General features: G+C 70.8%; 1 protein-coding gene across 1 annotated transcript; it reads left to right on the top strand.

Moving 5' to 3' along the window:
• Window positions 1-217: 217 nt before the first annotated feature.
• On the top strand, window positions 218-23,293 carry JAG2 (jagged canonical Notch ligand 2). The gene is given in 27 exon segments (XM_070411760.1): window positions 218-290; window positions 483-839; window positions 9,149-9,206; window positions 10,444-10,695; window positions 10,787-10,847; window positions 13,916-14,046; window positions 14,161-14,280; window positions 14,470-14,583; window positions 14,818-14,931; window positions 15,152-15,265; window positions 15,345-15,391; window positions 15,488-15,658; window positions 16,437-16,587; window positions 16,668-16,814; window positions 16,915-17,028; window positions 17,241-17,354; window positions 17,432-17,545; window positions 17,698-17,814; window positions 18,266-18,293; window positions 18,375-18,460; window positions 19,580-19,693; window positions 19,800-19,915; window positions 20,369-20,617; window positions 21,265-21,396; window positions 21,926-22,009; window positions 22,011-22,083; window positions 22,722-23,293. Coding segments are annotated over 27 exon segments (3,723 nt in total). The 5' UTR covers window positions 218-221; the 3' UTR covers window positions 23,198-23,293.
• Window positions 23,294-23,722: the final 429 nt, after the last annotated feature.

Here is a 23,722-nt window from a genome sequence, read left to right as displayed (position 1 = left end):
CCGCCGCCGGGAGGGAGCCGGGCCGGGTCGAGCGCAGCCGCCTGCGAGCCCGAGCCCGCCGCTCCTGCGCGCTCGCCGCCGCCCAGGCCCGCGCGGCGCCGCCTCGACTCCGCCCGCCGTCGCCGCCGCTGCCGCTCGGAGGGCGCGCGGGCGCTGGGAGGCCGAGCTGGGCCGGACGCGCTGGGGTGGCGGCGGCGGCGGCGCGCGGGGTCGAGGCGGCGATGCGGGAGCGGGGCCGGGGGCGCCTGCCCCGGAGGCTGCTGCTGCTGCTGCTGGCGCTCTGCGTGCAGGTGAGCCGTGGGGTGCGGACGGGGCGCACCGGACGGTCCCTCGGGGCCGGGCGGCACCGCCTGTGGGCGCCGCGGTTCGGAAGCCCCGGGGCTGCGCGCGGCGGCGGCGGCGGGGCTCGCTGCGGGTGGGGGCGGGGCGCCGCTCGCCGACCCCGGCCCGCGCCTCCCGCGCTCCCTCTGCCTTATTTTTAGGCGGCGCGGCCCATGGGCTATTTCGAGCTGCGGGTGAGCGCGCTGCGGAACGCGAACGGGGAGCTGCTGAGCGGCGCCTGCTGCGACGGCGACGGCCACGGCCGGACCGCGCGCGCGGGGCGCTGCGGCCACGACGAGTGCGACACGTACGTGCGCGTGTGCCTCAAGGAGTACCAGGCCAAGGTGACGCCCACGGGGCCCTGCAGCTACGGCCACGGAGCCACGCCCGTGCTGGGAGGCAACTCCTTCTACCTGCCGCCGGCGGGTGCCACGGGGGACCGGGTGCGTGCGCGAGCGCGGGCCGGCGGCGACCAGGACCCGGCCCTCGTCGTCATCCCCTTCCAGTTCGCCTGGCCGGTACGTGCGCCCCCACCCTGGGCCCCAACTCTCTCCTGCCGGCCCCCACCCTGCCCGCCGACCCTCCCGCACCTGCGGCCCCGGCCCTGCGTGCGGCCGCGCGCACCCAGGCGGGGCGCGCCGGGCAGGGGGCGCCACGCGGCGGGCAGACCCCCGGCGCGTGCTCCGTGGGGCCGGGTCCGCGCCCCACCACGTGGGCGCGCGGGGGTCTCGGCGGGGGTGGGGTGGCGGCGGCCGGCGTGCTCGGCGGCCCGCGGCGTGTGCCTGCGTCGCCCTGCGCGTGTCTGTCTGGGTGGGGAAGCGCCGCGAGGCGCCCTGGGGCCCCGCAGGCCGCGGAGGCATGTGCACCGCGCGTGCTGGGGCTGGTCCGGGGCAGGCCCCGGCGGAGCCGCCCTGGGCCCGCAGCCAGTCTGCGCTCGCCCTGCTGTTTCCTGGATGCCCCGGGATGGGGTGGGGATGGGGGTTGGGGGCTGGGCTCAGGAGGGCTTGATTCCTGTGTGTAGGCTGCAGCCCTGCTGCTGGCCCAGCCCCCCCCTTCACCCCAGGGGAAGAAGTAGTGGCCCTGGAGCCGTGAATCTGTGGCCCCGTCTGTGGTGGCTTCTTGTTTTCGTCCTCTGGGTGGGGGCATGGAGGTTGGGCTGGAGCCCTGGACCTGGTATGCCGGGAGGGATGCGGGCTGCCCCGGGCCGCGGTGCATGAGGGCTGGGACAGATGGACGGGGGGCTGGCTGACGGGGCGTGGGTGGTCAGGCAGGACCTCCAGGTGGCTGATGTGTTCTGTTTCTGAACCAAGGCCTGGGCTGGCACCCAAGGGTCCCTATGCTGCAGTCCTGGACCTGGGTGGGGCAGGATCCCAGTGCGCAGGGTCAGCAGCCGCTGGGGTGGGCCAGGGAGTGGGGAGTCGCTGAAGCGGGGCTCCAGGCTGTGATCGAGGGTCCCAGGCTTCTGACCCAGGACTTCCCGCAGGACCAGCTGTCTGGAGGCACCAGGAATGTGCCCACCTGGTGCCCCAGTGGGCGCTGGGAGTCGAGGCCAGGCCCGTCGAGGTTGGGCTCGTAGGCTACCCCCACGAGTCCTGTGCTGGCATTTTCCTCCAACCTCCGGCCAGGCAGCCTCACCCTTCTGGCCGCCCACCTGGTAGGGAGGCTGTCCCTGGCCCCCCCTGGCCATGGTCCTGCCCCTTGGAGCCTGGCTGACTTCTGGGGTTGCCTTTGACCCCAGGGCCTCAGGAGAGTGTGTCCCTTAGATGGACAGCAGGGGCAGGCCGGGAGGGCCCTGGAGGGCGGGGAGGGCCTGGGGCAGTTCCGATAAGCCCGCCCTCTCGCCCCCACATCGGTGCAGCAGGCAGGTCTGAGCAGGGCCGCAGCCTGTCATCTGCGCTTGGGGCCCAGCCAGGGCGGCTTCGGATCGCTACCTGAGGATGTGTTTTCTGCCTGAGTTGGCAGCCGTGGCGTGGGGGCAGGGAGGCCTCGGAGGAATGTGGCGGGCCAACACGTGTCCCTCGTGGCTTGGGGGCCCACTGGCCGGCCAGGCCTGGGATGGGATGGGGCAGGCCCTCGGCTCCCAGGGAGCCCTGGGTGCTGGGCTCTGGGTCTCAGGCAGGTCCCCTCTTCCCGCTCGCAGCTCGTTCCCCCCGATGTCCCAGGAGGGGCCGAGTGGCCGGGCCCAGGTGGGGGAGCACGGCCATGGGGCAGTGCGCGTTGGGGTCCTCCTGTCTCCCCTCCCAGCACAGTGTGGCTGCCACCCCGGGCGTGGAGCGGGTGGTGCCAGCACCCTGGTATTTCCGCTCGGCTGCAGCCGCTCCGCGGCCACGGGGCCTCCGCTTGCGGCGGGTCCCACTCTGTCCTGTGAGCCGGGGCACGTCTGGCACCCAGGGCACCCCCGGGGGCGTGTTGCTGTGACTGGAGGAAGCGGAGGGTGTGCCTGGGCCCAGCCTCGGGGGCTTCGGCTGGAGCCAGCGTGGACTTTCGGGGTCCCTGGGGTAGGAACATGAGGAGGGCCTTGGGGGGCTGGAGGTGGAACGTGGGCCCCCAAGGAATCCGGGGAGCCGCCCCCAGGGCCCCTGCCAGTCCCCCAGGCTGGTCCGGTGGCTGGGTGTCTGCTGGCTGCACCGTGGTTCCAGGTGGGCCTCAGGCTCAGCTTCCGAGAGGCTGGGCCGGGGCCGGGATGTGGGAGGTGGAGGCAGCCTAGGTGTGGGGACGCCCCTGCTCTCCTGACCCCACCCCCCAGGTTCCCCTCCTGCACTGGCCTCCCAGAGGTCGGGGCCACCCGTTGCCCAGAGCTGGGCTGTGGCTGGCAGGTGGAGGCGGTGTGTGCACGTGTGTGCGTGCATGTGTGCGCGCGTGTGTGCACGGGCTCTCCGGGTCTGGCAGGGCCGATGGGTGGTGGACTCAGAGGCGTTGGCTGATGGAGGTACAGGGTGGCCGCCAGGGCCCCACCGAGTGGGAGTGAGGGGGCTGTCTGCTGCCTGGCTGGAGGCTGTGCCCGCCCACCTGGGTGCGGCTGCGGGTCACTTGTGGCAGGCAAAACTGAGAGGTAGGGACTGCCGAGGTGGACGTGGGCCCCCTACGTGTTATAGAGGGGCCTGGGGCTGACCCTGTTTCTGGCAGCGCAGCCAACCTGAGACCCTCAGACACAGCAGCTTCGGGGACCCCCAGCCCTGCTCCCCGCCGGCCTAGTCTCCTTCCCTCCCCTTCTGGCTGCCCAGCAAGAGGCCGGAGTCCCTAGGGGGCCATCGCAGGCTCAGGGGTGTGTGTGGGGGGGGTGGCCTGTCAGAGCCACGTGTCCCAGATGGGAGGTCGGGGGGATGTGGCCCAGGGGCCGGCCACACGGCATTCGGTTATCCAGGGGCTTGGCAGCTGCACAAGCCCCCAGCCCACTGGCCAGGCCGAGGCCTGCACCCCGCACCTGTGCTGCCCTCGGTGGAGGCAGCATCCTCCTCCCTGTGCTTCCTTCCCCCCAGGGAGCTGGGGCTGGGGCTGGTGGAGCCCTGGCTCCCTCCTCGCCCCACTCCACCCCTCTCCTCTCCCGGGGCCTGTGTGTCCCCCGGGTCCCTGCTTCCCTCCTACGCCTTCCCACCAGGAGTCCTGCTGGGGTGGGGCTTGGAAACAGGCCGGGCTTTGTCCCTTGCCCTGAGGGTTGGGGAGCCAGGCTGCAGCGGACAGGGCGGAGGTCCCTGCAGTGTTGAGGCTGGGGCTTCGTGGAAGGGACTGTGGCTCTCAGGGACTATCTCAGGCTCTGGGGGGCAGGTTGGGTCAATAAGAGGGTTTTTGGGGAGCCAGGTCAGGGCCTGAGGTGGAAGATGGTGATGGGGAGACAAGTATCTCTAATCCCCAGGCCCAAGCCAGGGTCCTCACCCCCAGACTTCCCATCTCCAAGGTCCCAGGTGAGCCAGGGTCCTCATTGCTCAGATCCTAGGTGAGCAGGGTATCCATCCTGAAAACTCAGGTGAGCTCAGTCCCCATCCTCCTCCCAGGTGAGCTCGGTCCCCATCCTCCTCCCCAGGTGAGCTCGGTCCCCATCCTCATCCCCAGGTGAGCTCGGTCCCCATCCTCATCCCCAGGTGATGTTGGTCCCCATCCTCCTCCCAGGTGATGTTGGTCCCCATCTTCCTCCCCAGGTGAGCTCGGTCCCCATCCTCATCCCCAGGTGAGCTCGGTCCCCATCCTCATCCCCAGGTGATGTTGGTCCCCATCCTCCTCCCAGGTGATGTTGGTCCCCATCCTCCTCCCAGGTGATGTTGGTCCCCATCTTCCTCCCCAGGTGAGCTCGGTCCCCATCCTCATCCCCAGGTGAGCTCGGTCCCCATCCTCCTCCCCAGGTGAGCTCGGTCCCCATCCTCCTCCCAGGTGAGCTCGGTCCCCATCCTCCTCCCAGGTGAGCTCGGTCCCCATCCTCATCCCCAGGTGAGCTCGGTCCCCATCCTCCTCCCCAGGTGATGTCGGTCCCCATCCTCCTCCCCAGGTGAGCTCGGTCCCCATCCTCCTCCCCAGGTGAGCCGAGTGTGACTAGGGTCAGCCAGTCTTGGCAGCTGTCTCACAAGGCCCATCGGCAGAGGTCCTGGGGGACCTGGGCTGCTGGCCCTCTTCACACAGGGCCCTGAGGGTGGGGTGGGTGGGACCTCGGCTGGTCTCTGGTGTGGAGTGTGGGCCTGTGGTCCGTCCCTCCTGCCATCTCCCAGGTCCCACGCCTTGTGGGAGGTGCCCCTCCTCCCCCCTCCCCTCTTCCTCCCCTCCCCGTCCTCCCCCCTCCCCCTCCCCCTTGGTGACAATGGCGGCAGAGGCCCAGGCCTCTCCAAGCTCGGGTTTCAGGAAATGTATCTGTGCTTGGAGCTCCTGGCACCGCAGACACCAGCTCCGCTCTGTGGGGGGCCGGATGGCCGATGGGGACGGTGCAGGAACCAAGCCAGGCTGGGGCCGTGGGCCTGGGCAGTGGGCTGACGGCCGTGCTGGGCCTTCCCCGTGTGGGATGCCCTGGCCTGTGGGTGGGGCACAGGTATGGGGAGTCCTGAGCCCTGGGGTGTGTGCACCTGGTCCCGTGTCCGGTGCCATTTCCACGTCTTTGGGCTGCTGCCCCGTCACTGTCTGATGGTCAGATGAAGGGTTTGGACCTGGCCTTGGGGGTCGGGGTCGGGAGGAGGCGGTGGACGGTGGGGTGGGGGTCTGCCCGTGCAGTGCGGGCGGGTCCCGGCGGGCTCGCTGTAGGAGGAGCTGTAGCCTGGCCTTTGGGGACTAAGGGCAGGCCCCCCAAAACCTGGGGGGAGCCCCAGGGTCCTCTGCCTGCTTGCTAGGCCGCCCGCCCCACCCAGCCCATCCTGGAGCGACGGGACCCCTCGAGCCCTGCCCAGGCCCGTGGACTCTCTGTGGGCTGACAGCCCTGCCCCCTGCGGCCGGAGGCGGGAGCGCGGGGATGACAGGCTGCCGGTGCCGAGGGGAAACTGAGTCGTGGGGGCCGCCGGGGCGGGGGGGGGGGGGCGGGGGGGGTGCCAGCACTGCAGCGGCTCAGGTTCTGGGATGGCTTCCTGCTGTGCAGGTGCCGGGAGCCCAGCTGGCGGGCGGCGGGCGGGCGGGCGCACGTCCCTGCGGGAGCAGGTAACCGGAGCCCCGGGCTCCAAGACGGTGGCGGTAACCCTACCTGAGCGGGTGGCGTGGGGTTTCCTGGGAGCCGGGAGGAGCTCCCTGCCCGCCGGTGCCCAGGTGTGGGGAGGCGGCAGCCACTCTGAGAGCGGGCAGCATGGGCCTGGCCTCCTGCTCTGCGGTGGGCTGGCCAGTAGTGGCCACAGGCACCCCTGGCCCGGCTCCCTGCTCCCTGCTCCCAGCAGTGCCCACCCTGGGTGGCCGCAGGCCCCCCGCAGCCACTCACTTTGCTCTGTGTTGGCTCTGGCCCTGTGTCCCTGCTGTGCTCCCTCGCTCTCTGCAGCCCCGGTGACAGCGGAAACTCTGTGGGCCCCGCCCTGACCCCACCCCTCCCAAGCCCCTCTGTCCACCGGGGCAGAGGCTGTGGTCCCCGTGCAGAGCCGAGCCTTCTGCAGGCTCCATGCATGAAGGAGGGGAGGGAGGGAGAGAGGAGGAACAAGTGGATGAATGAGTAAAGGAAGAAACGAATGAGCAAATGAATGAATGAGTGAGTGAATGAACGAATGAATGAACGAATAAGTGAAACAAGTGAAGCTTGGAAGGAGCTGGGCTCCAGCTGCCACCAGGAGTGGGATGGCCGGGGGAGGCGGTCTGAGGGTGGCATCCGTGCCGGGGAGGGTGCTGTGTGTGCAAAGGGCTGTGGACGGACGTGCTGGGCTGGCTGTGAGGAGGGCAGGAGCTGGGGGAGCCCCGAGAGGGCTCCCCATATGGGGAGGTGCGGACAGAGCCTGGTCTATGGGCGCCTGGGGGTGGGGGTGTGCGGGCCCGCGAGCTGAGGCGGCCCTTGGAGGAGGTGGGCAGGCTGGGCTCGGCCTCCTCTGGAGGAGGGTGGGGGTGGGGAATGGTTCTAACGGAGATTCAAGAGGTGGGACGCGTCTGGGGACCACGTGCCCGCGGTGGCAGGAAGTGGCCTAGAGGCAGACGAGGGCTCCCCGGTTTCAGCCCGTGCTTTCTGGTGGGTGCGGGCCCCAGGGGCAGCCGGTGGGTGTGAGGTCCTGGGGATCATCGGGGGTCCCAGGACAGCGCTGGTGGTGACGGGGCTCAGGGTAGGAGCAGGAGTGCGAATGAGGGAGGGAGCCCAGGAGGGCCAGCGTCTTGTGGAGGGAGGAGAGGGTCCCCAAAGGCCAGCCTTGGCCGTCCAGAGGCAGTGGGTGTGGTTGGCTGTGGCAGATGCCCATGGCAGGGAGGGGGGCCAGGTGGGATGGTGCTGGGCCTGGGGGTCAGCAGGAGGCTGCCGGGTGGTGGGAGCGGCCTGGGAGGTGGGAGCGGCCTGGGTGGTGGGAACGGCCTGGGTGGTGGTGGGAGCGGCCTGGGTGGTGGGAGCAGCCTGGGAGGTGGGAATGGCCTGGGTGGTGGTGGGAGCGGCCTGGGAGGAGGGAGCGGCCTGGGTGGTGGTGGGAGCGGCCTGGGTGGTGGGAGCAGCCTGGGAGGTGGGAGCGGCCTGGGTGGTGGGAGCGGCCTGGGAGGTGGGAGCGGCCTGGGTGGTGGTGGGAGCGGCCTGGGAGGAGGGAGCGGCCTGGGTGGTGGTGGGAGCGGCCTGGGTGGTGGGAGCGGCCTGGGAGGAGGGAGCGGCCTGGGTGGTGGTGGGAGCGGCCTGGGTGGTGGGAGCGGCCTGGGAGGTGGGAACGGCCTGGGTAGTGGTGGGAGCGGCCTGGGAGGTGGGAGCAGCCTGGGTGGTGGTGGGAGCGGCCTGGGTGGTGGTGGGAGCGGCCTGGGAGGTGGGAGCGGCCTGGGTGGTGGGAGCGGCCTGTGGGGGTGGGAGCGGCCTCGGAGGTGGGAGCGGCCTGGGGGGTGGTGGGAGCAGCCTGGGAGGTGGGAGCAGCCTGGGAGGTGGGAGCGGCCTGGGAGGTGGGAGCGGCCTGGGTGGTGGGAGCGGCCTGGGAGGTGGGAGCGGCCTGGGTGGTGGGAGCAGCCTGGGAGGTGGGAGCAGCCTGGGAGGTGGGAGCAGCCTGGGTGGTGGGAGCAGCCTGGGAGGTGGGAGCAGCCTGGGAGGTGGGAGCGGCCTGGGTGGTGGTGGGAGCAGCCTGGGAGGTGGGAGCGGCCTGGGTGGTGGTGGGAGCAGCCTGGGAGGTGGGAGCGGCCTGGGGGGTGGTGGGAGCAGCCTGGGAGGTGGGAGCAGCCTGGGAGGTGGGAGCGGCCTGGGTGGTGGTGGGAGCAGCCTGGGAGGTGGGAGCGGCCTGGGTGGTGGTGGGAGCAGCCTGGGAGGTGGGAGCGGCCTGGGGGGTGGTGGGAGCAGCCTGGGAGGTGGGAGCGGCCTGGGTCCTTGGTGGTGGGTGGGTCCCCAGCACAGCCAGACTGCAGGGTCAGGGACAGGGAGGAGTCTGGCCTCTGCACTGCAGGGTCCCCTTGGGTGGCCTGTGGCCCCCCGGCCTGGGTGGCTCCAGGGTCCGGCAGGGCCGAGTGGTATGGATGGGGAGCCACAGAGGTACCCCGCGGGGAGGCCAAGTCCCGCCCCTCCTGGGAGGCTTGTGCCTGTGAGTGACAAGGCTCTGGTTACCCCTGCAGAGGGGCGGGTCCAGGGGTGGCGCAGTGATGTCACCCCCTCACATAGCCTGGGGCGTGAGGACCAGATGGTCCTGGGAGTGGGTGGGGCGGTGACCATGGCTGAGCCGCACCAGGGGTCCCTGGGCCGCGTTCTCCCCGGCGGTGCAGCCAGGGCCCTCGCTGCCTGGTCGTCTTGGTGAGGCCGCAGTGGTGGGTTGCTCACTGTGCGCCTGCCGTGTCCTGGGAGGGGCGGCTCCAGAGCTGGGGCCCCGCGTCCTGGCCGGGGGACCCCGGGGACCCTCGGGTGGGCTGGCGGCAGGACCTCAGCTTCCTCCTGAGCAGTGCTCGGCTCGGCCCTCCCATCCCAGGCCCTGGTGGGGGTGGGGACCCTGTTTCCGCTGCTCCAGCCCCTGCTCCTTGCTGCCCGGCCGAGGGAGCCAGGACCCTAGGCCCCCTGAGCCTGCGTCTGGGAGCAGCCGCCCTCCTGCCCGCGGTGGCCTGGGGTCGGCTGAGATGTGGGGGGGAGGGGGTCCAGCAAGGGCGCTGGGCGGGGGTCCTCAGTCGGTGGGAGGCCCTGACAGACCCCGAGGGCGGAGTTGGGGCTCAGGCGAGGGGGTGGCAGGGCAGGTTCCCGTTCGCACAGCGCAGGCCGCGGGGCTCGGGTGCCTGACTGCCCCTCCTGTGTCCGTAGCGCTCCTTCACCCTCATCGTGGAGGCCTGGGACTGGGACAACCAGACCACGCCGGATGGTGAGTTCCTGCCGCCACGCGGGCAGGGTGGGTGGTGGCAGCGCCGCCCGCAGGGGCGACCGCCCAGCTGCAGAGGTGGGTGTGGCCGGGCCCTCGCCCTCCGTGGCTGGGAGGAGGCCCCGGTGCTAGGAGGCGCTCCTGCCCCAGGACTTGGAGCACTGCGTCCCTTTTCACCCCGGCTGCCAGGAGCCCTGCCGCGGTGGTGACCCGCAGACGTGCACGCACTGCCCCCCCCCCCCCCCCCCGCATCACCGGTGTTCTCCTGGTGAGTGGGTGTTTGGGGGCCGTGTCAGTGGCATAGAGGAGTGGGGCTCCCCCGGGAGGCTCTCTAGCTCTGTGGCCCCCTCTCTGCCTATCTGACCTGGAACAGGGGGCCCGGTGGCCCTCTCCCCGAGATGCCCCAAGCGGGCTGGCCTGTGCTTGTCCTGCGGGGCCCTGTGTGCAGGGCAGAGCGGTTTCTCCCAGGCAGATGGGCAGCAGCAGCAGCTGCACATGCAGAGGCCCTGGGGCCAGCGGGAGCGGAGGTGTTCAGGGAGCAGAGGGGAGGCGGTGAGGTCACAGGGCCGGGGGCAGGTCATGGAGGCGGTGAGCCCCATCCCAAGCCAATCAGAAGCGTAGGGGATGGTCCCACGGTCCCTGTGCCCGTGGTTGCCCGCTGGTGCCCCCGCCCTCCCCCCGTGCAGTGGTTGGTGTGAGGCGAGGCCCGGCTGTCCCGTTGCTGGGTTGGAGAGAAGGCGCTTTTAGATGGACAGTAGATGCCTGGCCGGCGTGGCTCAGTGCTTGAGCGTCGACCTACGAACCAGGAGGTCACAGTTCGATTCCCGCTCAGGGCACAGGCCCGGGTTGTGGGCTCGATCCCCAGTGTGGGGTGTGCAGGAGGCAGCCTATCAGTGCTTTCTTTAATCTTTGTTGTCTTTCTCTCCCTCTCCCTTCCTCTCTGAAATCATTAAAAATACATTTTAGAAAAAGAGATGGGCAGCAGGGTGTGCCCGCCGTGGGGCTGAGCCCAGCGATCGCAGGGGCCGGGGGTGGACCCCTGCTGGGTCGGGGCACTGGCATCGGAGGGGCCGTCAGCATGGGGCACAGGTGGGGGCGCCCCCACCTTCCTGCCCGTCTGCATTGGGGTGTGGAGCAGGAGCCGGTGTGGGCCTGCGCCTCCTGCGGTGGCCTGGCCAGCGTCCCTGCGGCCGGCCCGGCGCCGCCCGCCTGGCCCGACTGACTCTGCGCCCCCCCCAAGAGGAGCTGCTGATCGAGCGGGTGTCGCACGCGGGCATGGTCAACCCCGAGGACCGCTGGAAGAGCCTGCACTTCAGCGGGCACGTGGCGCAGCTGGAGCTGCAGGTGCGCGTGCGCTGCGCCGAGAACTACTACAGTCCCACCTGCAACAAGTTCTGCCGGCCCCGCAACGACTTCTTCGGCCACCACACCTGCGACCAGTACGGCAACAAGGCCTGCATGGACGGCTGGATGGGCCCCGAGTGCAAGGAAGGTGCGGGCGCCGCGGAGGGGCGGGGCGGGGGGAGGGCTGGCGGTGGCCCCGCACTGCCGCCGCCACAGGCTCTCTGCCCTTTCTGTTGCAGCCGTGTGTAAACAGGGCTGCAACCTGCTCCACGGGGGCTGCTCCGTGCCCGGGGAGTGCAGGTGAGTGCCGACCTGCCCATTCGCCCCGTCAGGATTCGCACTCCTGCCTCAGCAGAGGGTGGCGGGCGCCTACTGTGCGTGAGGCCGTGCTGAGCATCTGGATGTGGGCCCTGCCCCTGGGCAGCTGACAGTGCAGGGGAGACGCTGTCCTCAGAGCCTGGGGTGTGGAGGGCCCGCAGGGACAGTGTGGCAGGGACAGCGTGGCAGGGGCGGGAGGGTGGCAGGGCCGTTCCATGTAGCGTGGACAGGGCAGTCCTGTCCGAGAGCGCAGGCCTGGAGACCGGAGCCACCCGAGGATGGGGGTCCCCAGCACAGGGGAAGCGGGGGGCCTGGGTTTGGAGCTCCTGGGTGGCGGCCGGGGCCGGGACAGCAACCACAGGCGGGACCCGCGGGAAGAGGGGCCGCTGGAGGCTCAGAGCTGGGCCAGGGGCAGGGAAGGACCCGCGGCCGTTGCAGGAAGAGCCGCTGGGAGGCCGCTGCAGGGCTGGGGCTGGGGGTGACCCAGCAGGAGGAGCGAGGGGGGCTTTGATGCAGATATCGCGGGTGGATTTGATGTTGGGGTGAGAGGAGGAGTGGGAGGTCAAGGAGGAGCCCCACTTTCCAGCCTTGGCCGAGTGTCGGAGCTGCCATGAATGAGGCGGGAGGAGCCGGGCGCAGGAAGGGGGGTGCGGGACACCTGGTTGGAGGGTAGCATCTGCCTGCCCAGGGGATGTCTCCAAAGCAGCCCCTCAGGTTTCTGTCGTGGTGGTTTATGGGGGGCAGTCCTGGCCCGAGACACGCATGGGCGCTGTGCAGGCCGTGGAAAGCCCTGGGCGGGGGCGGATGGCGAGGAGGCAGAGAGCCGCCTGGGCCTCCTGCTGAAGGTGTGCCGCGGGAAGAAGCCACGGCCAGGGCGGCCGGGGGGGCGGGGAGATGGTGGGAGAGACCCTAGTGGGGGGTGCGGGGAGCAGTGGGGGGGCAGTTTGTGGTGCAGAGAAGCCGGAGGGGGCAGCGCGAGGGGCCCCGGCCAGTGTGTGAGCAGCAAGGGAGACCCCGGGTGGCCTGGGAGCCGGCGGGCCAGGCGGAGGCTGTCGCCCTCAGGAGGGGCTGCAGGTTGGCCGAGACGAGCAGGTGGCAGTGGCGCTCTGCCCAGCCTGGAATCCCACGCGTCCCCAGCCCTCCCTGCGGGTGGGTTTGCTTCCCTGTGTGTTTTTCAGACGAGAACACTGAGCCCAGAGACGTTAAGTAACTTCCCCAGCGTCACACAGGAATGAGTTTGGACAGGAGGGCAGGTTTGGGAGTCAGGAAGCGGGGGTGGTGACCCCTCTGCTTGTCGCGTGGTGGCTCTGGCCCCAGGGAAGGGCTTCCCCCAGCCAGCCCCTCACTGCAGGATTTCAGACACGTCCCGTGGGCCTCAAGGTGCGGGGACACTGCAGGGGTGAGAGGGCACCCGGTGGGGGCCTGGCCCAGGCGGGTCCGTGTCCCAGGTGGGAGGGGGTGGGAGGCTGTCCGGCTGTCCAGGGCGAGGCCTGCCTGCTGACGGTGGTGGCCGGGAGCCGGGGTTCTCTGGGTCCCAGCCTGCACTCCCGGCTCAGCCCCGCCCTGCGCCGTGCACAGCCTCGATGCCCAGTGCTGTGGCCTGGGTGGCTGGCCGTGACCGAGGGGCGAGGAGGGAGGGAGGTGGGAGGAAGCTGGTCTGCCCCACCCTCCCTGCTGACGTGGGCTGTGCAGGAAGCTGAGGGGCGGGGCTCCTGGGGACAGGGGCCTGAAGGGCCGCATGGGGGTAGGTGAGCCCCCACCCACCTCACAGCCTGTGGGTGAGGCCCAGCTGCCGGTGGCTCAGGTTTCAGCGAGGACACCCCCACCGGATGCTGCGGAGATGGCCCTGCCTTCCTGCCGCCTCCTCCCTGGCCCCTGGAGCCCTGGGCAGGGAAGCTGGGCAGCGGGGGCCTGCGGAGGCCGCCCCACCCAGGGCTCCGCACACCCCAGGACCCGCCCAGCCCGGGCACCTGGAGGGTGGTCCGGGTGGGGGTGCGCGGCCCACACCACGTGACCCCTCTGGGCACACGGTCTGGGTGGTGGCGCCCCTCTCACCGGCCTCAGCCTCCCTGTCCCTGTGCCCCCGGGCGGGCAGTGTCCCCTCTGGATGGCCGCGGGCTGGGGGCAGCCCAGGAAGGGCTGTGGCTCCTTCCTTGTCCAAAAATAAATTCACGTGGCGGTGCCGGCATGGGAGTGACACGGCTGATGTCACTCCTGCCCGCAGGCCTTTAGGTTCTGGGAAGGGGCCCGGGGTCCTGGTCAGGGCCTGGAGGGCCTCGGGGCGTCTGACGGCCGTGTCCCGCTCAGACCAGTGCTGGACCCGGGGCGGGGCGGGTGGCCCGCTGAGGCTACACGGACGCCGGTTCCTCCCGTGTGCTGGCTGCCTGCCCTCCGCCTGCACCTTCCCCGAGGGATGCCGCCCACAGCAGGGCAGGGCTGGGCCTGGGGTCGTGGCCTTGGAGCCAGAGGTCCCTCCGTGACATCAGCCAGGGAGCAGGTGGCTTCTTGGGTCAGGACCTGCCCTGAGTGTGGCCCCTGGACGGCCAGGGGGCCTGGCACCCCTGTGAGCTGGACCCTCCGTGGGGCTCTGTTGGGAGAGAAATGACTGCCCTTGGGTTCCAGGCAAGGTCGCGAGCTGTGCCCCAAGTCACAGAGCTGGGCCTGCAGGAGCCCTTGTCCTCGCCCGCTGGCCCGCGAGCCCCGGGTGCCCTGTGGGGTGCGGCCGAGTCGGCGCTCGTTCCCGGGGTCCCGGCCGGGCTTCCCTTCCCGGCGCCTGCTCTTGGGGCCCCGCTCAGGGCTAGGTCCCAGAATAGCTCGGGCAGGAGTGACTGGACAGCTGCGCCCACTGTCCTGGCCAGCGGCCGGGAGCGCCCGGGACGGGGCTGCTGGCGGCTGTCACCCCCGCTGGCCCCGGGCCTGCTCCAGATCAGAGGCCGGATGCCAGCCCTGGCGGCGGCCCCTGTGACCACCTGGGTCCCCGCGCCACCCACAGCAGCCCCGCTCCCGGGCCACCCCACCCACCGGGCCCCGGGCCCCTTGGACTCCCCCAGGTGCAGCTACGGCTGGCAGGGCCGGTTCTGCGACGAGTGTGTCCCGTACCCCGGCTGCGTGCACGGCAGCTGCGTGGAGCCCTGGCAGTGCAACTGCGAGACCAACTGGGGCGGCCTGCTCTGCAACAAAGGTGGCGGTGGGCGGGCACCGGGCGGGCAGGGCAGTGGGCAGGCCTGGGGCTCGCCGTGGCCGGGAGGGTGCAGAGCCAGGGGCGCCTGCTCTGAGCGCCCGCCCTGCTCCCCAGACCTGAACTACTGCGGCAGCCACCACCCCTGCACCAACGGGGGCACGTGCATCAACGCGGAGCCGGACCAGTACCACTGCGTCTGCCCTGCCGGCTACTCGGGCAAGAACTGTGAGCGGGGTAGGTGGGCTCGGCCTGGCCCGGCTGGAGCTCGGGAGCCCGAGAGGCCCAGCGCTCCGGCTTCCTTCTGCCCTGGACACACCTGTACCCCGCCCTGGAGCCTGGGGGTTTGAGGGGAGCACTGTGGAAAGGGGGGGGCCCTGGGCCGTCACGCCCACCGCCCACTGCCGCCTCCGGTTCCCAATGCAGCTGAGCACGCCTGCGCCTCCAACCCCTGTGCCAACGGGGGCTCCTGCCACGAGGTGCCCTCTGGCTTCGAGTGCCACTGCCCGTCCGGCTGGAGTGGACCCACCTGCGCGCTAGGTGAGTGCCCGCGGGAGGCTGCTGGGGGGGGCTGCAGCCGACACCTGAGGGGTGTGGAGGGGGGCATTCTGGGGAGGGGCTGCAGCTGTCACATCCACCCACGTGGCTGTGGGCTTTGCGGCCAGGGGAGCGGGACAGGAAGCCCCAGGCACCCGGCCCTCCTCCCCACGGGACCCAGGCCCGGGGCCTGCCTCCCGCGCCGCCCACACGCCCACCCGCCCCGTCCCTCCGCAGACATCGACGAGTGCGCCTCCAACCCGTGCGCAGCGGGCGGCACCTGCGTGGACCAGGTGGACGGCTTCGAGTGCCTCTGCCCCCAGCAGTGGGTGGGGGCCACCTGCCGGCTGGGTAAGGCCCGTGGGCGCGTGTGTGCACGGACCGTGGGGCGCGCGTGTGCACGGACTGTGGGGCGCGTGTGTGCATGGCCCGTGGGGTGCGCGTGTGCACGGGCCGTGGGCTGTGCGTTCGGCTGTTGCTGCTGCTGCTGCTGGTGCTGCTGTGGCCGCGGGTGGCAGGCTCGGGGGCGGCGGGGCCCAGGCCCCATGGCGCCCTCTTGTCTCGTCCACAGACGCCAATGAGTGTGAAGGGAAGCCGTGCCTTAACGCTTTTTCTTGCAAAAACCTGATTGGTGGCTATTACTGTGATTGCATCCCGGGCTGGAAGGGGAGCGACTGCCACATCAGTCAGTATGGGTGGCAGGCCGCCGGCGGGCGGGGGCGGGCGGCTCCCGGGCCCCCCATGACCGCCCCTCTGTCCCCCAGACATCAACGACTGTCGAGGGCAGTGTCAGCACGGCGGCACCTGCAAGGTAAGGCGTGGCCGCCGCGGCCCTGCCCCCCGGGGAAGGCGTGGGGGGGCGGTGCCCGCCAGGGGCCCCGCGGGCGCTCACCCTGCCGCCCCCCAGGACCTGGTGAACGGCTACCAGTGCGTGTGCCCGCGGGGCTTCGGGGGCCGGCACTGCGAGCTCGTGCTGGACGAGTGCGCCAGCAGCCCCTGCCGCAGCGGCGTCTGCGAGGACCTGGTGGACGGCTTCCGCTGCCACTGCCCCCCCGGCTTCTCGGGGCTGCTCTGCGAGGTGCGTGCGGGGGACGCCTGCCCTTCCGGGCCCGGCTGCTGTGGGGACCGACCCACAGTGTCCGGGGCTCAGTCCTAGACAGAACCCAGGCCCCACAGTCCGGGTTGCCTGGCAGGGCGGAGGCGGGGGGGAAGGGCAAAGGGTCCCTGCTTGTCATGCCAAGCCCTGGCACACGCCCTGTGTGCCCCGCACTGCCTGGAGGGTGAGTGGCTGTGACGAGGTGGAGCGTGTGGGCCTCCCGAGAGGGGGGGGGGCCCTGGGATGGGGTGCAGGTGCCCGAGTGAGAGGGGCTGCAGGTGCCGTGCGCGGTCCTGGGGGGGCGGGATGCTCTCCAGAGGGGTGGCTTGTGCCCACCTCCCTCTGACCTGCCCTGGCCTTGGGGCTGCAGGGTGCACAGGGCAGGGCTCCTGGCCAGCAGGCCTCCTGGGGCCCGAGGTAGGGGTCCCACCGGGGCCAGGGAGCCCAGGGGCTCCATGTGGCGAGGACCCACAGACCGGCTCCAGGCGGCAGGCCTGTGGAAGGGGTCGGGAGCGGCCTTCCTGCCAGCAGGAGGGGCGAAGGCCGGATGCCGCCGGAGGCAGAGGAAGCGGCTGCCGCGAGCGCAGTGGCGGGAGGGGCCTGGCGGCCCAGGTGTTTCCGTCCAGCGAGTGGCCTGGACGTCTCGGGTGGGAGGCCCTGACGCTCTGGCTGTGGAGGCCAGGTGTCCAGGCCGAGTGGACGCCACACCGGCCGTCTCGCACCACCGGGGGCTGCGCCCTCACGCTGCCCCTCCCCGCAGGTGGATGTCGACCTCTGCGACCCGAGCCCCTGCCAGAACGGCGCCCGCTGCTACAACCTGGAGGGCGACTACTACTGCGCCTGCCCTGACGACGTGGGCGGCAAGAACTGCTCTGTGCTCAGGGAGCCTTGCCCGAGCGGGGCCTGCAGAGGTGGGGCGGGGCCTGCAGGGCGGGGAGGCGGGGCGGGGCCTGCGGGGCCGGGGCTGCTGACCTCGTCCCCTTTGCTGCAGTGATTGACAGCTGCGGGTTCGAGGCAGGAGTGGCCGGTGGGGCCCCCTCCAGCGTGTGCGGCCCCCATGGGCACTGCGTCAGCCAACCCGGGGGCAACTTCTCCTGCGTCTGCGACAGTGGCTTCACGGGCACCTACTGCCATGAGAGTGAGTGGCCATGGCCGTGGCCGTGGCTGTGGCCGTGCCTGTGGCCTGGGGCCGGGTGGGGGGCGGCCAGCCGGGCCCTGCTCACGCCTGCCTCCCGCAGACATCGACGACTGCCTGGGCCAGCCCTGCCGCAACGGGGGCACCTGCATCGACGAGGTGGCCGCCTTCCGCTGCTTCTGCCCCAGCGGCTGGGAGGGCGAGCTCTGTGACACCAGTGAGTGGGCCTCCAGGCTCCCCGCGCCGCCCCCCTCCCCGGCCCCGCACTGTGTGTCGGGCTCCCCACACCCGGGGGCCCACCAGGAGCTCAGGCCTGGGCCTGGCATCCGTTCCCCCCTCTCTGCCTCTCCCGCCCGCTCCTGGGCCTCTGCCCAGGCAGCCCTCCCTGAATGCCGGTGACCCCCTGTTGACCGGCGTCCTCGCCCCCAGATCCCAACGACTGCCTCCCCGATCCCTGCCACAGCCGCGGCCGCTGCTACGACCTGGTCAATGACTTCTACTGCGCGTGCGACGACGGCTGGAAGGGCAAGACCTGCCACTCGCGTGAGTGCCTGCCCGGCCCCCGCCCTGCTGCCCTGCCCGCCGCGAGGCGTGCCCGCTGAGCAGCCCTGTGCCCGCAGGCGAGTTCCAGTGCGACGCCTACACCTGCAGCAACGGCGGCACCTGCTACGACAGCGGCGACACCTTCCGCTGCGCCTGCCCGCCCGGCTGGAAGGGCAGCACCTGCAACCTCGGTGAGGGCCTGGCGCCGGGCTGGGCACGGCTGCCCTGCGGTGGGCGGGCGGGCGGCCCCGTTCCCGGCTCGCTCTGCCGCCGGCTGGGGGGGGCTGTGTGGACCTCTGTCTGCCCAGGGCTGGATGGAGAGGACCCTCCTCTGTGCCCCCAGCCAGGAACAACAGCTGCCTGCCCAACCCCTGCCTGAACGGGGGCACCTGCGTGGGCAGCGGGGACTCCTTCTCCTGCATCTGCCGCGACGGCTGGGAGGGCCGCACCTGCACGCACAGTGAGCTCGGGGTCGGCGTGGGGAGGCGGGGGGTGGGGCCTGTGGGGGGCTCCCTGGGCCTGCCCCCCCCGCCCCTGCCCATGCACGTGCCCACTGCACCCGTCCACAAAGCACGGCGGTGCCCCAAGACCTGCGCTCCCCTGACCCCTGACCCCCAGCTCTGCAGCCTCATTCCCCTCCCTGGGTGTCCTGGCCTCCAAGGACCTGCCAACCCCTCAGCCTGCAGCCGGGCTCCTGCCCACGCCCCTGCCCACTCCCGCTGCAGGCACCGCCCAGGCCCAGCCCCCCTGCGGCTGTTCAGGTCGCCCTCCAAGGCCACCCCTGCCCCTCCCCCCCAGCCACCGGCACACGTGGTCAGGGTGGGCTCTGGTGCCCGGGCCGCCACGCCCAGCTCGGAGGGGCTCTGGGTGGCGGTGCCACACCCACCTCCTTTCTCTTTTCTCGAACGCAGATACCAACGATTGCAACCCTCTGCCCTGGTGAGTGGCAGCCCTGGGGGCCGGCGGACCCGGTGCTGGTCCTGCCTGGGGGGCTCCCTGAGACCTGCCCTCTCTCCGCAGCTACAACGGCGGCGTCTGCGTCGATGGCGTCAACTGGTTCCGCTGCGAGTGCGCCCCCGGCTTCGCGGGCCCCGACTGCCGCATCAGTGAGGCGCGGGCGGGCGGGCGGGCGGGCAGGGCTTGGGTTCGGGTGTCTGGAGTCAGGGGTCACCAGAGTCCACACACCCTGGAGGACAGTGTGGACACAGCCCCCTCCTGCCTCGCGCCAGGCCTCAGTGTCCCCACTTGTCTGTGCCCTGCCGTCACCCCCCTTTGCTCTGGGGCTGCCTGGGGAGGGGATCGACCGGTGGTTCCCCACCTCTCTGTGGCCACGCCCCACCTAAGCACCTCTAAAATCCTGGTGCCCGCCCCCCGCCCCCCGTGACATAGAATTCCTATTATTCCAAGAGTGAACTGTTCAGTGGAGGAAGCCTGAAAGGCCAGGAACTTGGTCTAAACAAGCTTCCATAGAGCATGGCAGCCACGAAAGAGAAAAATAAAAGGACGAAAGGATGGTTAAGTCCTGAGGAAGAAATCACTAAGAAACTGTTAGAAAAATAATAATATGAAGTGATGTGAAAAAATAGCAAATAAAGCTTCAGAACATATAATAGAAAACTGAAATGCATAAATATGTCACAATATATGTTTACATGCTGTAGATGAGGCCCCTAGAACCGTGGTCAGCAAACTGCGGCTCGGCAAACTGCGGCTCGCGAGCCACATGCGGCTCTTTGGCCCCTTGAGTGTGGCTCTTCCACAAAATCCCACGTGCGGGCGCACACGTACAGTGCGATTGAAACTTCGTGGCCCATGCGCAGAAGTCGGCATTTTGTGGAAGAGCCACACTGAAGGGGCCAAAGAGCCGCATGTGGCTCGCGCGCCGCAGTTTGCCGAACCGCAGTTTGCCGGCCACGGCCCTAGAACCACAAGAAATGCAGAAGGTTCACTGTTACTAGCTCGTTCTCGAATGGCCCCCCTCTGGGGTGTGTGCCCCGTTGGGACCCGCTGGGCTAGGTCCTGGCTGGCTAAGGGGCTGGTCCCCTGGCTCCGGGAGGGGAGGGGGCGGAGGGGCCGGTGCCCACGAGGCCTCGGGCTATGACGGTGACAGTTCAGGCCCAGCGCAGAGACCCCTGGGCACCTGGAGGCCGTGCTGACCGGGGCTGCTCCCCGGACTGGCATGGGTGCCGTCCTCCCACCGCCTCTGAGCGGCCGCTTCTCCGCAGACATTGACGAGTGCCAGTCCTCGCCCTGCGCCTACGGGGCCACGTGTGTGGACGAGATCAACGGCTACCGCTGCAGCTGCCCGCCGGGCCGCGCTGGCCCGCGGTGCCAGGAGGGTAGGCGGGGAGCATGGAGGGGGTGGGGGCTGTGTCAAGCAGGAGCCAGGGCAGGACCTGGTCTCCGGGGTCAGTGCCACCGCCGACCCGCCTCCTCTCCCCGCAGTGATCGTGTTGGGCAGGTCCTGCTGGTCCCAGGGGGTGCCCTTCCCCCACGGGAGCTCCTGGGTGGAGGACTGCAACAGCTGCCGCTGCCTGGATGGCCGCCGGGATTGCAGCAAGGTGCCAGGGGCCCCTGCCCCCGAGCGAGCCTCCCTGCCCTGCCCGGGTCTGACGTCCTGGTGCCCCAGGGGCTCCGTCTTCTGTCCGTGACCCCGATCCCCTGGGAGACCCAGGAGCTGCTGCCGGGGGGTGGGGGAGGATGAACCAAGTCCACCCACCCTGTGGACGTCCAGGACGGAGGGCCCCCTGGCACGGCCAGGCCCCTTTCCTCGCTGTGCAGTTGGAGAAGCTGAGTCCGGTGCTGCTCAGGCTCCAGCAGCCCAGGCCTGCAGCAGCTGCTGGCCCCTCCTACGGGGCCGTCCCTGCCCTTGCCGGTGCTGGGCTCAGCCCCGGAGCCCTGGGTGGTGGGCGGGCACAGCCCTGGGACTTGCTGACCTCGAGCCTGTCCGTCTGTCTGTCTGTCTGTCTCCCGACGTGGCTTCTGTGGGTCCTTGTCTGCTGTGCCCGGCCCAGGTGTGGTGCGGACGGAAGCCTTGCCTGCTGGCCAGCCAGCCCAACACGCTGAGCGCCCAGTGCCCCCCGGGCCAGCAGTGTGGGGAGAGGGCCCCGGGGCAGTGCCTGCAGCCGCCCTGCGCGGCCTGGGGGGAGTGCGGCCCCGAGGAGCCCCTGCTGCCCAGCACCCCCTGCGTGCCACGCTCCGGGCACCTGGACAACAACTGTGCCCGCCTCACGCTGCGCTTCGACCGCGACCAAGTGCCCCAGGTGAGCTGTCCTGCCGGTGCCCCCCCGACCCCCCCCCCTCCCCCGAGTGTTTGCAGGGCCCGGACACGTCTGCTTCTCCGAGTGGCCATGCGGACGGCGGGGACCGCTCCCGGCTGCCCTCCACGCCGCCCGTGGCTCCGCCCCTGTGGGGCCAGTGGCGCCGGTTGCTTCTGTGGCTGCTCAGGGAGCCTGGCCTCATGGGATCGGATGAGGGAGGGCGTGGAGCCCTGTGTGCCCTGCGGGCGGCGGGAGCCAGGAGCAGCCCAGCCAGGTGCCTGCCGATTCGGCGTCCCAGGGGCCTGGACTCTGGGGACCGTCGATCTGGGCCCCTCAGCCTCCCGGGGGGCCAGGGCCAGCCTGCAGCTGGCAGGCAGTCCGGTGGCTGGGTGCTCAGAGCCCGTGAGGAGGGGCTCAGGGTGGGGAGGCCCCGCCCCTCAGGCCTGCAGGTGCTGCTTCCGCCAGGATGGACCCTGGGGGGGCGGGGGGTTGTGTCCTGGGTGGGACTCAGGTCTGATGCGGGAAACAGCTCCCCACTGACCCCCTGTGTCCCCACTGGCCCCAGACGGGCTGCGGGGCGTGTCCTGCCAGGTGCCTTGTGTGGCTGCTGGGGATGCGCGGGCTGCTCACATGCCGCCGTCTCTGCCCAGGGTACCACGGTGGGCGCCATCTGCTCGGGGATTCGCGCCCTGCCGGCCACGCGGGCAGTGGCCCGGGACCGCCTCCTTGTGCTGCTGTGTGACCGGCCGTCCACGGAGGCCAGCGCCGTGGAGGTGGCCATGGTGAGTGCGGGCGGGCGGGCGGCCACCCTCTTCGGGTCCTGCTCTGTTCGGGCTCCTGGGAGGTGCTGGGGTGCAGGGCCCAGGCCGGGCCGGTCCCCAGGTAGTTGAAGGCAGAGTGACTGACCCAGACGTGGGAGTCCACCTCACTGCAGTGGGCGGAGCTGGGGTGCCCTGCCGGAGGCTGAGGGAGCCTGGGCCTGGGGAGAGGGGTGTTGGGGTGCCCGTGGTGAGAGGAGAGGCAGGGGAGCAAGGCCGGGAGTCGGGGGCCCGTTCAGCTGGGCAGTGCATTCAGCCAGGCCAGAGGCTGGGCCGGCGCTGGGCCAGGCAGAGGTGGGGGCTCGGGGGCAGGTGTGCAGGTCCGAGAGGACAGAGAGGCCCAGGGAGATGGTGGCTGCGGGGCCCGTGGAAAGGGGGGTCAGCCAGACCCACCTCTCGGTGAGCTGCCTGCAGCCCTGGTGCAGGGCAGCGCCCGCGCGAGCACCGCGGCCGGTGGGCTGTGCGCTGGACCCTCAGTGTGTCTCTGCCGCAGTCCTTCAGCCCCGCTTGGGACCTGCCCGACAGCAGTCTGATCCAGAGCACCGCGCACGCCATCGTGGCCGCCATCACGCAGCGCGGGGAACAGCTCGCTGCTGCTGGCCGTCACCGAGGTCAAGGTGGAGACCGTGGTCATGGGCGGCTCCTCCACAGGTGAGCGGGTGGGGCCGGGGAGCTGTGGGCCAGGCTGGGCCAGGGCCGGGATCGGGAGGGGCTGGAGCTGGGTTGGGGCTGGGCTGGGGTTGGGGCTGGGGCTGGGGTTGGGGTTGGGGTTGGGGTTGGGGTTGGGCTGGGCCTGGAGTTGGGGCTAGAGCTGGGGCTGCGGTTGGGTCTGGGGCTGGGGCTGGGCCTGGAGTTGGGGCTAGAGCTGGGGCTGCGGTTGGGGCTGGGGCTGGGGCTGGGGCTGGGCCTGGGGCTCGGGCTGGGGCTGCGATTGGGTCTGGGGTTGGGGTTGGGGCTGGAGTTGGGCCTGGAGTTGGGGCTAGAGCTGGGGCTGGGGTTGGGGTTGGGGCTGGAGCTGGGCCTGGAGTTGGGGCTAGAGCTGGGGCTGCGGTTGGGCCTGGAGTTGGGGTTGGGGCTGGAGCTGGGGCTGAGGTTGGGGCTGGGCCTGGAGTTGGGGTTGGGGCTGGAGCTGGGGCTGAGGTTGGGGCTGGAGTTGGGGTTGGGGCTGGGGCTGGGGCTGAGGTTGGGGCTGGGGTTGCAGTTGGGGCTGGAGCTGGGGTTGGGGCTAGGGCTGGGGTTGGGGCTGGGCTGGGCTGAGCCCCGGCTGGACCCGCACCGCCCGCCCGCAGGGGTGCTGGTGCCCGTGCTGTGCGGCGTGTTCAGCGTGCTGTGTCTGGCCTGCGTGGCCGTTTGCGTGTGGTGGACCCGCAAGCGAAGGAAAGAGCGGGAGCGGAGCCGGCTGCCGCGGGAGGAGAGCGCCAACAACCAGTGGGCCCCGCTCAACCCCATCCGCAACCCCATCGAGCGGCCGGGCGGCCACAAGGACGTGCTGTACCAGTGCAAGAACTTCACGCCCCCGCCGCGCAGGGCGGCCGAGGCGCTGCCAGGGCCTGCGGGCCGGGGCGGCGGCGGGGAGGACGAGGACGACGAGGAGCCGGGCCGCAGCGAGGAGGACTCCCTGGAGGCGGAGAAGTTCCTCCCCCACAAACTCACCAAAGAGCCCGGGTGCTCGCCCGGGAGGCCGGCCCGCTGGGCCCCGGGCCCCAAAGTGGACAACCGGGCGGTCAGGAGCATCAACGAGGCCCGCCGAGCCGGCCAGGACTAGGGCGGCCACCGCGGGCCAGGACCGGGACCCCAGCCCGTGCGGGGCGCCACCCCACCGCCGACCAGGAGGCTGAGGCTGTGTGCATAGTTTCTTTATTTTGTGTAAAAAAACACCAAAAACCAAAAACAAATGTTTATTTTCTACGTTCCTTTGACCTTGTATAAATTATTCAGTGACTGTCGGGTGGAAAACAAGGGTGTCTTCTCGGATAGTGGCTATTTTTGTACGTTTCCGCATGTGCGTCCGCCGTGTGGCAGGAGAGGGTGTCGTGTTCTCCCCAAACTGTTTGTCCCCAGAGGTGGCACCCCGTTTACAGAATCTTCCCTTTTATTCCTCACGTGGGGGTCTCCGTGGCTCCAGGCCACAGCGCCGGCCGGACCCGTGGCCCATGGTGTTTAGGGGACCCATGGCTGTTGGTGGGACCACCCGTGGCTGACCGCGTGGCCGTGGCTGACCGCGTGGCCGTGGCTGTCGGTGGCGATGGCCTGGCCCGAGGCCACGGCAGCCCCTCGCAGGCTCACAGGC

The sequence above is a fragment of the Myotis yumanensis genome, unplaced genomic scaffold, assembly GCF_028538775.1.
Source record: "Myotis yumanensis isolate MYYU_CA2020_CCGP unplaced genomic scaffold, mMyoYum1.0.hap1 SCAF_1, whole genome shotgun sequence".
In the NCBI taxonomy this organism is placed as follows: Eukaryota; Metazoa; Chordata; class Mammalia; order Chiroptera; family Vespertilionidae; genus Myotis; species Myotis yumanensis.
Note: the sequence above shows the minus strand (reverse complement) of the source record. Positions and strands in the feature narration are given on the sequence as shown.